The sequence below is a fragment of the Sturnus vulgaris genome, chromosome 1, assembly GCF_052056855.1.
Source record: "Sturnus vulgaris isolate bStuVul1 chromosome 1, bStuVul1.hap1, whole genome shotgun sequence".
In the NCBI taxonomy this organism is placed as follows: domain Eukaryota; kingdom Metazoa; phylum Chordata; class Aves; order Passeriformes; family Sturnidae; genus Sturnus; species Sturnus vulgaris.
The window spans coordinates 34,749,471-34,760,082 of NC_142243.1; the positions used below are offsets into that span (position 1 = coordinate 34,749,471).

Consider the following 10,612-nt stretch of genomic DNA (forward strand, 5'->3'; position numbering starts at 1 on the left):
TCAGGGGAAACACACCTCACACTTCACACACAAGCCAGCCAAAATGTTCCTGAGTGCCACTGAAGTTCTGATATTCCTCCGCACTTCAGAGGACAGGCAGCTGCCTGCCTCTGGTGTCCTGCAGGTTGCTGGCTGGCTCCTGCTGGCACTGCAGCAGTTTGCCCTGTGGATTAACAAGCAAATGCAATTGAGGTTTTAACAGGCAGTTCTACTTCTACCAAAGAAAGCCTTTCATCTTCACAGGAGGACTTCTAACAGTAGCAAATGATAATCAAGTTGAAGTGACTTCTCAAATTTGCTGCTGATTCTGCACTTAAAAAAAAATCCATTTTCAGTTCAATTTCAGAATTTAATACAGCTCACAAGAAAATTACTAAAAACCATACCCTCATTTGGCATAAACCTATACACAACACTGAATAAGGCATCTTGGTCATGCAGCTTTAACACTCTGCTGGCATTAACAAGTAACTATATGTTCACTGAAATATATTTTTATGAAATGCTTTAAAAATCCAAGCAGATTATGCCTATTATCATTTCACAGCAGTCACTGACTATAAAGTCCTGTTTAATACAAAAGAAACAATTGGCCCTTACTGGCTTCACATATTGGCACCCCATTATTTAATCTTAACTTTTAATGTATTAGGTCAGTAACATGGGAAAATTTTATTTCATGCTTTTATGCTTTCATTTCCTAACCAGATGTTTTGAGAACATGCTAAACACTTGCAAACAATGACCTAAAACCCTCTCAGACCCAATGAAAGTCTCAGTTCTGCACTTCCCAGCAGCATGCACACACACACACACACACACACATACGCACACAAACAGTATTTCCCCTTCAGTTGGTTGGGTACCTGCCAATTCCCACAGACTGGCTTAGAGAACAACTTCATATCCTATTATCCTCCCTTGGCCTACGCTATAATAATTGTCTAGGTTCCCCACACAGTCAACAGAGAAAGACTCTATTTGGTAAGGCAGCTATCTCAATGTAAGATAAACAACACACATGCAATGAGCTGCCCTCTGCCCGATGCTCTGGTGATTGTAGGGGAAATCTAGACAGCCAGCACAGAACATGCAACCAGCCTTGGGCAAGCTGAAGTCAGGCAAGCTTGATTTTTTGTAAGTGATGAGAAAAAAATATCAATATGCAAAACCATGACCAGTAAGAATAGCTAAATAGGTAATTACTATTCATTATTTCTTCACAATCAAAGCATAAGGGCAGGCAATGATCCTAAAACAGAAGGGAAATATTTTTCTACACTATTTTACTGAAACTCACAGCCATAGAAGCAAAAGTTTTATTGGGTGCAAGAAAAGCAGATGGCATCACTGAGAAAAAAGACTTGGGGTTACTGAGAACAAAATACATGGTTGCAATTCCCTGTCACTTAGAACATCACCCACAAAATGTCAGATGCTGGAAGAAAACCAAAAGAGAACTGCTTTAGGTCTGCATACCCTCACACCTTTCCTTTTCCCCCCAGTCGTCACTACTGTCTCTAAAGGCATCTCTAAGGCATCTCTAAAGGCCCTCTGCAGCTGAACTCCGTTCAATGAAGCAGTCCTCTACTCCTCAGTTGTGACACTAGGTGGCAGGGAAACATCTAACACACCTACAGCACTGAGAACCTCGAATGCAGTCTCGGTTCGCCGTAGCTAAGGGTTAGTGCAATGCAGCAATCTCACTTTCATACAACTGGATTGGGCATCAATTTTCAAGTACAATGCTGTGTTCATAGACCCATAGGTTAACGATGTCAGAATAAATTCTGTCCCTGAGATACTCTGCCCTCTCATTTAAGAAACCATGGACAATTGCAAAATGTTTCTTCCTCTCCAAAGTTTTTGAAATCCAATTTTGTGTTTGAAATCCTAATGATTTCCACCTCTGTAAAGACACAGTACCATAACACTTTTCTGACACCTCTATTTTTCAAAAAATTCACTTTTTTATTTAAAATTTATATCACTTGTATGCTGCTTGTGAAAAAATGTGCAAAGGGGCAATGAAACAAGTTCTGCAACTCACACAACTGCAAAAGCAGACAAGCCCATGGAAATTGTTCTTCAGACCATACTGATCCTCCTGTTAGTACACTCTCTCCCTTCTGCAAAGAGGAAAAACTTCAGACTTGTAACATTCTGCTCAAGATCCCTCCTCAAGCTGGGAGAGAAAGGTATGAGCTTTTCTGATGAATGCCAAGCCCATGCTTCAAAACAAATGTGTATGTACATTGAAAGGACACCACCACTGCACTGCAGCACAACTTGCTGTTTTCCAAATTACTGATGTTTCCTATAATGTTGCTGGCAGTAGAAGAGAAAGGCTGACATTTAACTACTGCTTCCTTCACAAAATTTAACGAAAAATGCAGACAATTACTGGCATGGTAGTAACACTCTCCCTTTAGAAGGGCAAAATCAGCACAGGATAATCACTCTTCTCATTCAGCTTTATATCAGTTTCTCAGCTGTACAGAGAGATGCTGATGCCTTCTACTTTATCTTTTAAAAATCTGCAGGAAAAAAACCCAAGGTCAGCACACCGCTTTTTAAGCAGTGACACTCAGGAAAGAAGGTCAAATAACTAAGCCACAGACTACAAGTAATACATAAGGTAGCTGCTGAAAGTGATTTTGGCACACAAACAAATCACAGAAAAGTCATTGAACTGGATTTTGATTTTCATAATGAATGACAACTGGAAAGTCTGTTACATTTCTGAAAAATAATTTAATACAAAATTTAAAAAACACTGATGTGCAAGTCTTTGCTGTATAAGAGGAGGTACATTTTCACACTTTAAAACAGTTTAAAACACTTGTACATAACGAATAGAAATTCTCTTTTTGCCAAGAGCAATTGTCAATTCTGAAATACAGAATTCAGATGACATGAGAACCAGACAGTCTAAGTCACAGCTATTTGTGTCAAAAAAAATTATGCCACCCTTTTCTTTCTACAGCTCATCATGCTTGTACGTGAATTCCCTTGCAGATATAAACCCATCACTGTCTTCATCCTCTTTATCAAATATGTCTTCAACCAAAGCATCATGCTGGGTATCATTTACCACTGCTCCATGCTTTTCAAATTCTTTCTTCAGGTAAATTTTCACCTGTTACACAAAAGAGAGTGAACATTTTCAGATTTATGAAGGAATTGATGACTGCAGCATAACAGGGATGCTATGCTCAGGATGGTGGTGTTAGGTAATAGATATCTCCCCTGCTGTGCCACTGCTACTGTCTAACTGATTCTGCAGTCCCTTTGAGTGAAGGGTCTTTAGTGATAGAAGCGACAGCAAAACTAGCAAAGCTGTTGCCATACTTTTATGGTATCTGACTCAAAAAATGAGTGAGGACAGCCTGTCTTCTGATGTCTACACAGTAAAGTACAAATAGCTGGGCAGAAGTTACTAGAAATCAGTTGGTCAGAGACAGCTTTTCCATATTCTAACACCTTGACAACCTAGTACATGTAAACAGCCACTCCAGATATATACAGAAATCTGTCCACAATCTCAGTGTTTGCTGCTCCAATGGGAAATACCTTAAAAGATTTCTAGATAACTCAAAAATTTTAAGGAGAAAGACCCAAGGCAGGTTTGAAACAGACCACTGGAACACTTACTTACATTAAGCTAGATACTAATGGTAAGCAATGTTTTCAAAAACATCAGATTTGTTTTAGTAAGTTTTTAAGGTTTAGCTATGGAGATCCCAAGTGTTCTGAATCGCAGAGCCTTCTACAAAAATCACAATACCAACATACTCCTCTATTAAACAGATACCACTTGTATAAGACCCACGGACCATGTTTCAGGTCTGTTTTAGTCACTTCAGTCTCTGGGATTTGTTAGGGTTATTGCTTATATTCCTAATATGCAGATATAAAGAATTCAGTGGTTTATACTAGCTTCTCATGGATCACTTTTGCTGAAAAAGCAGAAATTTGAAAATGAGACACAAACAGATGGTGAATAATGCTGAATACATGTCCTTCACAGAGTGAATACTATGAAATAGGATTGTCCTACAGCACAAGAAATCTCAGTTTATTAATAAATCAGCAATTAAATCCAAAAAGCTCTGAAGTCTGGTTTTATTTCTAAGATGCTTTACTTTATCAAAGTCTTCCATAAGCATGCAGCACACGAGTCACATGCTTATCCTCAGCTTACCAAGGCTCCTTTGGAACCTCCAGTCCAGAATTTTCACTAGGATGTAAGGCTCAGAGCAGTGCAGCAGAGATGTGCATTCTTTTCCACTCTCCCACCTTGTTAGATTTGCTCACAAGAGAAGGATAACCCACTTACCTCTTGCTTGGATAGTTTCCAGTCATCATTAAGATCCATCTCCTGGAATGACTCATGAGACCTTGGTCCATTTCTAATTTCTAGAAGGTCAATGTTGAAAATCAATGTGCTCTCAGGTGGAATTTTTCCTGTCCAAAACGGAGAAAAGTTAAAACCAACTATATATTCAATGCCACACAAAAGCCATATGCATCAGAGCAATGTTCCAGCAAACCTAGTCATTTCAAAGCATCCTGCAGTTTGTATTAGTAAGGATAAGCATCTGTAACAGTGATGACTACAACCATTTCAGCCTGTAGCCTGGATTCTGAGCAGCCCTTACAGCATAAATGCAACTTTAGATGCAACTAGTTTTGTTGGAGACTAGCAGGTGTTGATGCAAGCTCTTATTCAGCAATTACCATCTGAAGTATATCAAACAACGTTCTTGAATTTATTTTTTTTTCATGGCCAGAGCCAGATAAACTGGAAAACAGTAAAGGAGACTGTACAGTCAGACAGGCTACAGCCAAGACTAATGTACAGGGGAGAAGGAAGGGAGAATTTAGTCCTCCAGATACCCCATCAGTCCCCAAATTCCTCTCTACTGGCAGCTGATACCTTGGATCTGCTGTTCTGCCACTCGGAAAATCTCTTTTGTAGAGAAAGGCAAAAGGGCATGGATGATGTTGGTGTCCCACAGCAGTCTCTGGACTCAGGGCACAAAGCACCAAGTTATTTCCAAACACAGCAGAAACTAAGTACCCAAACCTAATCACAAGGCATGTGTTATCACAACAGCATTTTTGATGAAGGTGAACAGACTGGTGAACATTCCCCCATGCCACCATACCTCAAGGATTTCCGTTTATCAGGCACTGGCTTTTACAGAGATGTGATATGCCCTCATGCTGATGGCTGAAGCTACTGTCAAAGACCTTTCAGCACATCAGATTGCTTCTTTATATAGAGAGAGGTTGAATAGGACCAAATATACTTCTATATTGGATGGCAGCACCACAAAATATATTTCAGTGCCTTGAGAAGACAGGGAAAAATAACCCACCTCTACCACTTTGGAGCTATGGTGGTAAATGCACCCTGAGCCACAGTGACAAACAGGCTTGTAGATTTCTGGGATGAATAAAAGTGCAGAATCTTCTGGAAATACAAGGCACAGTGCCCTAAACTGTTTAGAGTTTGGAACACAGGTAATTTTTTTGAGTGTTACAGAAAAAGGCATCTGACTCAAATGATGAGTCAGACAGCAACCAAGGTGGGAGGCTACTGAAATGATGTGCATTTAGAGAAAAGCATGAAGAAAATGAAATAATTCTGCATTCAAGGGCATCACTTGAAAACAGCAACATAATTATGCTCAAATACTTCAAAGTCTTCCTAAAGCAAGTAATTTCTTACAGCAGTTAGCAGTGTTTAGCTGTTTAACCTTCTTGCACTAAACACAGAGGTGAGGCTTGCAAGTCTTTGAAGAACAACTATAGCGCTTTACATATTAATCAAACAATTAGGCCTGTGATGACTACATGAGCACTGCAGGATTTCATATAATTTTGTAGAAAAGTTTACAGCTGAGCCCTGCATAAAGACAAGGTTCCCATTCTCTGGTAGAAACATTATTTCTAATAATGTATCTTGAACCCTAAAACAGAGCTTCTAGAAAAACATGTGTTAAACAGGTACATTTAATAAAGGAGGGAATGAAGTATGCTGTAGGTATGAATACTACCTGGCATGAGGTAATATGGAGTCCTAAGCCTGTGTGCAGCCCTACTTGCCAGAAAATACAAACATGCAAGCCGTCCTCATTCCCAAAACAGTCTCAGAGTGATGGGAGAGAACATTAGCACGACGGACTACATGTTCCTAGATATTTATCCTTTTTCCTTTGGAACCTTGCACTACCATAGGCCATTTTTTGCAACTCTTGTCATGACATAAATATTCATAATAATTGCTCAAAAAAAAAAGTTAAAAAACTAATCCCATAAAGCAGAAATTGGAAGCATTCAAGCTGTCACTTGTTTAACTTTATTCCAAATCTGGTCCTCCGGAATAGGAATCTGGAAATATTTGAAAGGAAAAGCCCCAAACATCCTCAGTATTAGACAGGTTGAGGAAACCCTGCAAACAACGTTTGTGTCTGTCTGCAGAGCAGTCAGTGCATTTTCAGTAGGTGACAAGGTGACTGCCCATGCACATCTTACTGTGGATAACAGGGACCACTGCCCAGACTGAAAACAGCTGTAAGAGGAAAAGAATTAATGTCCCTATACGGAGAAACAAACAGTGACTTTTTACTGTATCATCTAAGAACTGGTTGGGCAGCAGTACAGGGAGTTTCTTAGGGCTCTAAAGGAAACCTGAAAGCAAGAATGAGGCTTGCCCATGCACATTCATGAAGTATTACCACAAAAACAGATCCAACAGCCAAAAAGCCAACTGTTACCTAAGAAACCACCTCCACTTGACTGCAAAAGAAGGAGGAAAAAAACAAACTAAAAAAAAAAAAGAAAAAGCAGGGCACTGTTGAGCACAGCACTAACAGAAAAGACACTTAAAACACGCAGCCACCATCAGTTCCTGGGTTGTTTTTTTTCCTGCACTCACCACATAGTCGCTTAATGAATTTTACTGCAGGAAACAAATTTATGAAAAAAAGCACCTGACTCCCTCAATTCTTCTTCTTTAACGGAATCAACCTGGAAAGCTTGAAAGCTTGCTAACCTCTTAGGCCAAGAATAACAATAAAATACAGAGATTAGAAACAATTAGAGCAAGGGGAATGTTTCACATGCTTTACCTTTCCCTTCTTTTCCATAAGCAAGGGCTGGTGGAATAGTTAGCTTCCGTTTCTCTCCCACACACATGTCCTTCAACCCTCTGTCCCAGCCTTTGAGAGCTTCCCTTATGCCAAGTGTAAACCACATAGGTTGCCCATTGTTATGCTTGTGACTGGAAAAGAAATAAAACACTTCGTATTTAAACATCAAGTTCCACAAAAGGCAGATGGAATATGCTCATCATGTAGATATAGTTAAAAATACAGCACTACTCAGCACCTTGACACTTCTTAAATGAAAGACCTACACTTTTAAAGTCTTTAAAACTTATGTTTTGCATGACAAGGCTCATTGAGAAGTGGAAAGAAATAAAACAACATTTACCTGGTCTGTTTATGACAACACTAACCAATCCAGAACTCCACCCTCACTTCCCCATCACCTAATTCCACTTGGAAACTGATCAGACTAGAAGGGCATTTTTCTTAAAAATCTTAAAAGTCAAGGCCATCGTAAATTTCAAGTATCAGCCCAGCATGGTCATGATAGCAATATACATTTTAACATGCTTAGAAGAATCAGCCTCATCTCTTTCAAAAGAAGCCATTGGGAGGGAACCAAACAACAAAACAACCACATAACAGTCTAGAAAAAAAAAACAAACAGAAATAAATTCATGCAAAACATTCAACTTTAGATTTGGGAGACAAGACCCTTTTCTGATTTAACCGGGACAACCCGGACTACTTTCACTCTACTAACAGAAAAGGAATTTGAAAGCTCTATTTACTAGTCATGCAGGAAAGAACACTTACAGAAGTTAGTCAGCAGCAAAAACTTTAGTGTGTCACTAGAAGTCCTTTTAAAGAGGCAGGTTAACTACAAGAGAAAATTAGTGAGATTTTAGTTGAATCGTCTGCAAGACCATAAACATGCAAAACTGTCTTTTTTTCTTTTAATATACAAAAGTAGCCTTCAGGCAGCCTGCAGAGACTTTAGTATTTTGCTGTCTTCCACTATTTACACTTCGTTGATGTTTTACAGGACATTCAGCATTAGCAAGTCGTTGCAGGCTCTTAGCAGACTCCCTCGAATTTCTGGCTCTTCCTCCTATTTGCATTTCTGTGGCTCCGGTATGTTGACTTGTCTGGTCAGGGGCAGGTAAAGAATAATGAAAAGCTGTGATTGTGCTGCCGCTAGTGGAAGGACACATGTAACTTTTTTAAACTAATAGTTAGCTTTAGAAACCAAACAGAAATTCATGCGCAGTACAAGACCTATTAAACCGCTGAGATCATGTACCAAAACTTGCACCCAAATCACAGAATCATAGAATGGTTTGGGTTGGAAGGGACCTTAAAGATCACACAGTTTCAACTTCCCTGTGGCATGGGCCGGGACACCTTAAAGTAGACCAGGTTCTCAGAGCCCCATCCAAGCTGGCCTTGAACACCTCCACGAATGGGTTTTCAACAACTTCCCTGCTCCAGTGTCTCACCATATTCAGAGCAAAAATTTCTTTCTGCTAACCTAATCTAAACCTGCTCTCTCTAAGTTTGAAGCCGTTCCCCCTTTTTCTGTCACTACATGCCCTTGCAAAAAGTCTCTCTCCATCTTTTTTCAGGTAGTGGAAATCCACAATTAGGTCACCTCAAAGCCTTCTCTTTTCCAGACTGAACAATGCCAGTTCTCTCAGCCTTTCCACATAGGTACTCCATGCATAACATCCCCATTTTTAAGAAACAGCACATGGCTCTACTTCCTACAGACTGACCAGAAAAATGCTAAGATTTATTTTATAACCTTGGGAAAGGAGATTAGCCTTAATATTGGTGTTCGTCTTAAGCAGCATTGTGACACACTACTTCACACCAAACTTTCTGAAAAAAGGTGGCAGTGGGAGAGGCCTCAATGAGAAGTTTATGCAGTGTTATTTAAGCTCTTTTATCCCAAAACAAATACGGCATTCATGCATTGCTTTTGTTTCCTTGCACAGAAGTAAACGCAAATTTTGGGGAGGGAGGAGTAAAAAAACCAACCAACCAAAAAACCACTTGCCCTTGACAAACTGTTCCTCACAGAGCTATTTGCAGATGGATTGCAGACTACTGTAAGAGGTCTGGATTCAGGAAAGCATGATCAGAAGAGATCATCTATATTAAAATAAATATACATAAAGTTCAGAGAAAGTGCACCAAAATTGTTAGAGGGATGGAGCAGCACCTCTCCTATGAGGAAAGGCTGAGAGAACTGGGATTGTTGAGCCTGGTAAAGAGAAAGCTCCAGAGTGACTTAATTGCACCTTTCCAGTACCTCAAGGGAGCCTACAAAAAAGATGGAGAGACAATTTAAAAGGGTGTGTAGTGACAGGAAAAGAGGTGATGGCTTTAAACTGAGAAAAGGCTCAAATTAGATAGTAGATTTCTTTACCGTAAGGGTGGTAAACACTGGAACAGGTTGTCCAGAGCAGCTGTTGACAAGCCATTCCTGGAGGTGTCCAAGGCCAGGCAGGATGGGGCTCTGAGCAACCTGGGCAGCGTTCAAAGGCACATCAGATGCTCTGAGCAACTTGATCTTGTGGAAGGGTCAAGGAGTCTTTAAGGTCTCTTCCAACTCAAGCCATTCTATGATTCTATTCCTTTAATATACATATATATATACGTATACACATATGTATATTTCCCCACGCAAGCTCAGCCACAGCTCGCTCGGAGAAGACGGGGCGCTCACTTACGTCGAGTGAAACATGGAGCCGTCCCTCTCCAAGAAGCCCTCGTAGTGAACCAGCATCATGTCCCCCCACTTGGTCTTCCTGTGGCAGAGGAAAGGCTTGTGCAGCACCTCCACCTTCACGTCGGCCGCGGGGGGGATCAGCGCCGCGCCCGCGCAGCCCACCGCCGCGCACAGCAGGGCGGAGCACAGCAGCAGCGCCGCCGCCATCGCCGCCGCCTCGCTCCCCTCACCGCGCCGCCATCCCGAGCCCGGCCGGTCCGTCCGACGTGGCAGCGGCGCGCACCGCTGCCAGCCCCCGGCTCCCGACGGCCCGGCACCGGCGGCGCGCGCGCTGATTGGCTCCCCGCAGGGCGAGCTCAGGAGAAGCTGTCGCCCATTGGGGCGAGCCCCTGTCCGTCGCTCATCCCGTCCAATCGAAAGGCCCGAACTGCCGAGGGGGAGGTGGGCGGGCTGAGCGCTCCGGGAAGTGGCAGCGCCGGCGAGCGGGGCAGGCCCGCGGAGCGGGCGCACAATAGAGCCGGCCGCTGCCGGCCGTTGATTGGACGGCGGCGGCAGCGAGGGCGCGTTCCGATTGGCCGCGAGAGGCCACCTGCTCTGGGCATTCCGCGCCTGCTCCCCGCCCCCTCCGCCTCTCTTTGCCGCCGGTCACGCGGGCCGCGATTCACAGCGCGGGTGTGCGCTGACGTAGCGCCGCGGGGCCGTGCCGTGGCTGCGCGGCTGAGGCGCTCCCTGCGCTAGGAGCGTGGCGGCAGCGGCGGGG

The 10,612-nt window shown here is 42.4% G+C and overlaps 1 protein-coding gene across 1 annotated transcript; it reads right to left on the bottom strand.

Moving 5' to 3' along the window:
* Positions 1–1,950: 1,950 nt before the first annotated feature.
* FKBP14 (FKBP prolyl isomerase 14) lies at positions 1,951–10,134 on the bottom strand. Its single transcript, XM_014893943.2, has 4 exons — positions 9,854–10,134; positions 7,140–7,291; positions 4,340–4,467; positions 1,951–3,139 (listed from the first exon to the last, which is right to left on the bottom strand). The coding sequence occupies exons 1-4, from the start codon at positions 10,057–10,059 to the stop codon at positions 2,981–2,983; spliced, it is 645 nt and encodes a 214-aa protein (XP_014749429.2). The 5' UTR covers positions 10,060–10,134; the 3' UTR covers positions 1,951–2,980.
* Between the last annotated feature and the right edge of the window lie 478 nt (positions 10,135–10,612).

Coding starts and splice junctions, on each gene's coding strand:
- FKBP14 (XM_014893943.2), bottom strand. CDS start 10,059: ATGGCGGCGGCGCTGCTGCTGTGCTCCGCCCTGCTGTGCGCGGCGGTG. Junction 4,468..7,139: donor TTATGGAAAAGAAGGGAAAG/GTAAAGCATGTG, acceptor CGTTTTGGACAG/GAAAAATTCCACCTGAGAGC. Junction 3,140..4,339: donor GGAAACTATCCAAGCAAGAG/GTAAGTGGGTTA, acceptor TTTGTGTAACAG/GTGAAAATTTACCTGAAGAA.